We start from the raw sequence: 6000 nt of genomic DNA, 5'->3' as shown, positions 1-6000 counted from the left end.
TCCAAGCCCTTAACAATCTTATATGTTTCAATGAGATATCCTCTCATCCTTCTAAACTCCAGAGTGTACAAGCCCAGCTGCTCCATTCTCTCAGCATATGACAGTCCCGCCATCCCGGGAATTAATCTTGTGAACCTACGCTGCACTCCCTCAATAGCAAGAATGTCCTTCCTCAAATTAGGGGACCAAAACTGCACACAGTACTCCAGGTGTGGTCTCATTAGGGCTCTATACAACTGCAGAAGGACCTCTATGCTCCTATATTTGGGACGACAGATGGCACAATGGGCTAAGTGTTCGGCTGGCAATCTGAAGGTGGCCGGTTCGAATCCTGCTTGGAGTGTGTACTGTCGTTGTGTCCTTGGGCAAGACACTTCACCCACCTTTGCCTGTGTGTGAATGTGTGTGTGTGTGAGTGATTGGTGGTGGTCGGAGGGGCCGTAGGCGTAGAATGGCAGCCACGCTTCCGTCAGTCTGCCCCAGGGCAGCTGTGGCTACAGAAGTAGCTTACCACCACCGAGTGTGACTGAGGAGTTAATGAATAATGCGATGTAAAGCGTCTTGAGTATTAGAAAGGCGCTATATAAATCCCATCCATTATTATTATTATTATATTCGATTCCTCTTGTTATAAATGCCAACATGCCATTCACTTTCTTCACTGCCTGCTGTACCTGCATGCTTACTTTCATAGACTGATGTACAAGGACCCCCAAATCCCGTTGTACTTCTCCTTTTCCAAATTTGACGCCATTTAGATAGTGATCTGCCTTCTAGTTTTTGCTACCAGTGGATAACCTCACATTTATCCGCATTAAACTTCATCTGCCATGCATCTGCCCACTCCCCCAACCTGTCCAAGTCACCCTGCTTGGTTGACCAAGTCACATCAACTTGGTTACCATTATGCATACTACTCTGTATGGGTTATTTCATTGCTCTGAAAACATTATTCCATCATATAACTATAAGAGCTGTTATTATGTCTCCTGACAAGTATACAGTATACAATATACATCTCAGTATACCATATAAATCCAGGTTTCAATAGTAAATTTGCAGAATAACAGCACTAGCTCCAATTACTAATGCTCAATTTTGTGAGAAATAGAATGCGCTCATGTTGTAGTCGTGACAATTGTTTCACTTCATTCCTGCTTCTAATAACGAGTTCTGCTTATTCTGTTGCTCTGCCTCTCTCATTTGTAACTGTTTGGTATTTGCTATCAATCAAACCTTTGATAGTTCAGTGAACATCTGGTCAACATGGTTCAACAAGAAGTGGGATGCAAGAGCTCATATGTTCTGAGACGTCATTTCTGGCAAGCATGTTTTGGGCAACATAGAGGTGTTACAAGTAGTTTTTTCTGTCTCTCAACTCAACTCTCAACGACCCAGATTTGATTCTGTCATTGAGTGCTATCCGTGGTGAGTTTTCATGTTCACTTTGTGGTTGGTTGTGTGGCTGTGGGTCTCTTGTTTGGCTGCTATTTCCTCCGACGTCTTGAAGTCGTGTTAGAGACTAATTGGCTGTAACAAATTATCCCAACTATTGGGATAGATAGGTGACTTGTGGAAGCATTGGATGGCGTTCTAATGGGAATGGGTGAGAAAATATTTTTTGCAATATAAATGGGGACATGGGAGTAATGGAATTTTCTTCAAAACGCGTATAGAATCAATGGACCGAATAGCTCCTTATCAGTTGTAAAGAAACCGTGAATTTGGTGTCGTCAATTTTTTTTGTGGGAATCCTCAGGAATCTTTGATTGAACTCTAAGAACACGTCTGCGCACATTTTGAGACCTGATTGCCTTGTTACTTCATCAAGTTTCCTGGTTTCATTTTAATCAGCGGCAATTCTACATGGCATGCAGCCACGTTTATCCTGCCAGAATCAAAGTGGATCCAAGTTCACTTGCATATATTTGCGTTGCAAACATCGTGAGGCAGTTGCATTGGCACAAGCACAATATCATTTAACAGACACGGGGCATTTAAGAAATTGGCTCGCAGGGATTTACTGCAGGCTGAGCGAATGGAAGTGTATCAAAGCTCACAGCTCCAATCAGACGCGAGCAGCGGCGGGACAAGGGGCTCAAGTTCGCAGTGAGTCACGGGAGCTGTAGTCCATGACTTGATTGAGTGGACGTGCCGGCCGAGTGTGGGGACCACAGTTCCCAGAAGGTGCCGGGAGGAGGTGGACAGAGTGTCCAGTCGCCTCCTCCGCTTGCAGCCTCCGCTCGGGTTGGCGACAACGTTTCTCGTCTTGGCGTTTTGCACATGGTAACGTGCGGCCACAATACCCTCAGACTGTTTTGGAAATGGCGCAGGCAATATTTTGCACTACCAGCGTTTAAAACAGAACCCAAAAGAACCTCATGTATTAAAATAGTCTCCTGGACTGCGGTGTTTGCGGCTCCTCGGTGTGTGCGTTTTCTTTTCTATTCTGTCTTTTTTTTTTTGCTGGAGATCCTATTGACTGCTGGAGATTGGGGAGCACAGTTGAATCACCGCTCAAACAGGGAGGCAGCTCTGACACGGGAACTGTGGTGCTCGATACTTTTATATTGCCCGAATCATCGAGTTGGAAACATTGTATCGCAGCCTGTGGGTGCTGGATGGCCAGCGGCTGTTCACTCGCACACACGGTCTGCCCCGAGAGGGGGATTTGACGGAGTCAAGGTAACTAACACTCCGTATTTGACAGTTCAGGAAGTGGTTTGAAATGGGCAATACCGCCACTACATGTAAAAGACTGCCGATGTGTCAGCATTGAATTCTACAAGAAACAGCGGCAGATACATCGAGAATGGCATCAAGTAACTCGAGTTTATCTGGTTCATCAGTTTCGTCAGGTAAGGACAACATGACCAAATAACTAGCGGTGCCCGTATTAGCTGACGGACTGACTGCATGTTTATAGGCATTGTCTTAGCACTTAGTGAGTGTGTTGTCTGACGTTTTGTTTAAATATCTAATCCATGGTAACATGGTGTTTACTGGAGTTGGACCGTGTTTTTGTTTTAAAAATGCATCTGCTGCCATGGTGAAATTAACATTGTTCCTTTCAGATAAATGTACAACAGCATCACCTTTATATAAATCATTTGAAGTCGTATTTCTACGTCTTGGGTCCGCAACCTCTAAAATAAAATGCAAGTTATTTTTGCCTGTGTGCCAGGTTAATTTGCAGTACATCAACAATAAGAATTTTAGTCGTCCTTTGGTTGTAAAGCAAAAACCTGCTGTAAAATTCTTCAATTAAATATCTCTCGAGATATACTGATACACGTGAATTAACAAATAAAAATATTTTTTTAATTTTTAATCTCTTATCATAATTTCCATAATAGACATTTTAATTTTTTTAAGAAAAAATGTTCTAACGGTAACGTGATTGATATTGTATTTTAGTAGGATAAATGAATAGTTTCTTACCGAGAATTTTGCTTCGGGGCAAGTATTACAGATCATTTAGCAATGGTGACAAAATGCTGAGAGGAGGAAGATTTTTTTAAGTTTAGCAGTGATTAGAATGTTAGAAAATCACATTGAGAGCGTTGTAGCAACAATTCTACAATATGAAAAAAGTAATTCTTAGGTACCTTTTGAATGTTAGACTCTCAAGGCTTAATATGCAAGAATAACTGATTCGGAGAGCAGTTAAGTTGATTTAAATTAAAGTGGCAACATTTGTTCAATGTGAATCATCCTTCTGTTTGCTTGCAGATGGATTTATGGTGGGGGTGGGGGGGAGATAATGATTAATGGGTGAACAAAGATCATTTATAGTGCCCTCTGAACACCTAGCATTTATTTATTGGCCTCCATACCCCACAACTTGAGATTTGTATTAGAAAAAAATCACATGTGGTTAAAGTGCACAATGTCAGATTTTATTAAAGGATATTTTTATACATTTTGGTTTCACCATGTAGAAATTGCAGATGTGTTTATACTCCCCCCCCCCCCCATATTTCAGGGCACCATAATGTTTGGGACACATGGCTTCACAGGCGTTTGAATTTCTCAGGTGTGTTTAACTGCCTCCTTAATGCAGGTATAAGAGAGCTATCAGCACCTAGTCTTTCCCCCAGTCTTCCCATCACCGTTGGAAACTATTATTGCTATGTATATGAGGACCAAGGTTGTGCCAATGAAAGTCAAAGAAGCCATTATGAGGCTGAGAAACAAGAAAAAAACTGTTAGAGACATCAGCCAAACCTTAGATTTACCAAAATCAACTGTTTGGAACATCATTAAGAAGAAAGAGAACTGGTGAGTTTACTAATCGCAAAGGGACTGGCAGGCAAGGAAGATCTCCACAGCTGATGACAGAAGAATTCTCTCTATAATAAAGAAAAATCCCCAAACACCTGTCCGACAGATCAGAAAACTCTTCAGGAGTTGGGTGTGGATTTATCAATGACTACTGTCCGCAGAAGACTTCATGAACAGAAATGCAGAAGCTACACTGCAAGATGCAAACCACTGGTTAGCTGCAAAAATAGGATTGGCAGGTTAGTTTGCGAAGAAGTACTTAAAAGAACAACCATCGTTCTGGAAAAAAGGTCTTATGGATAGATGGGATGAAGATTACCTTATATCAGATTGAAGGCGAGCAAAGTATGGAGGAGAGAAGGAACTGCTCAAGATCCAAAGCATACCACCTCATCTGTCAGACAGTGGTGGGCATGTATGGCTGCTGAAAGTACTGGCTCATTTATCTTCATTGATGATGCAACTGCTGATGGTAGTAGCATAATGCATTCTGAAGTGTATAGACACATCCGGCTCAGGTTCAAACAAATGCCTCAAAACTCATTGGCCAGCAGTTCATTCTACAACAAGACAATGATCCCAAACATACTGTTAAAGCAACAAAGGAGTTTTTCAAAGCTTAAAAAATGGTAAATTCTTGTGTGGCCAAGTTAATCACCTGATCTGAACCCAATTGAGCATGCCTTTTATATGCCGAAGAGAAAACTGAAGGGGACTAGCCCCCAAAACAAACATAAGCTAAAGTTGACTGTAATACATCACCAGAGAAGACACCCAGCAACTGATGTCCATGAATCACAGACTTCAAGCAGTCATTGCATGCGAAGGATGTGCAACAAAATACTAAACATGACGACTTTCATTTGCATGACATTACTGTGTCCCAAATATTATGGTACCATGAAATGGGGGGACTATGTATAAACACTGCTGTAATTTCTACATGGTGAAACCAAAATGTATAAAAATGTCCTTTATTAAAATCTGACAATGTGCACTTTAACCACATGTGATTTTTTTCCTATTACAAATCTCAAATTGTGGCGTGCAGAAGCAAATAAATGATGGGTCTTTGTCCCAAACATTATGGAGGGCTTTGTATGCTGTAATTCTTAATTTAAAAAAAAAATGCGGAACAGTTCTGTTTTATTTAAATAATTGGAGTGGTATGGTGTAAATGTACTGTATATATCAAGAATATTACTTGGTCTGACGAGCTCTTGGTTAGATAGTGGAGTCAAGCGATATGGGGAATCGGCAGGAACGGGGTATTCATTGTGGATGATCAGCCATGATCACAGTGAATGGCGGTGCTGGCTCGAAGGGCTGAATGGCCTACTCCTTCTATTGTCTATTGAAGGGTCAACCCGAAACGTCACCCATTCCTTCTCTTCAGAGATGCTGCCTGTCCCGCTGAGTTACTCCAGCATTTTGTGCCTATCTTCGATTTCAACCAGCATCTGCTGTTCTTTTCTACACATATTACATGGCCTTCCTGATTAGAAAATAACATCAGTAATTTTCCAATAACAATACAAGGACTAAAATGCTTCACATGTGAAATACACTTTCATATTCCAGTGGCATTATGTTAAAGTTTTTGATGTCGGCCGCTCTGTAATTTGTGACATAAAACTGACACATATGATGTACTTAACTATTTGCTTTTAAACAAAAACAAAATAATACTATCTGATAATACATCATGTTGTAAAA

At 41.2% G+C, this 6000-nt stretch overlaps 1 protein-coding gene across 1 annotated transcript in view; it reads left to right on the top strand.

Moving 5' to 3' along the window:
• Positions 1-2202: 2202 nt before the first annotated feature.
• chn2 (chimerin 2) overlaps positions 2203-6000 on the top strand; it is a 261556-nt gene continuing 257758 nt past the window's right edge. Inside the window, exon 1 of the mRNA XM_033047391.1 lies at positions 2203-2858. Within this exon, the coding sequence (XP_032903282.1) occupies positions 2813-2858 (46 nt within the window). The 5' untranslated portion in view covers positions 2203-2812. The remainder of the gene's footprint in view (positions 2859-6000) is intronic.

Source organism: Amblyraja radiata, chromosome 2 (assembly GCF_010909765.2).
Source record: "Amblyraja radiata isolate CabotCenter1 chromosome 2, sAmbRad1.1.pri, whole genome shotgun sequence".
Taxonomy (NCBI): domain Eukaryota; kingdom Metazoa; phylum Chordata; class Chondrichthyes; order Rajiformes; family Rajidae; genus Amblyraja; species Amblyraja radiata.
This window is presented reverse-complemented; position numbering and strand designations above follow the sequence as displayed.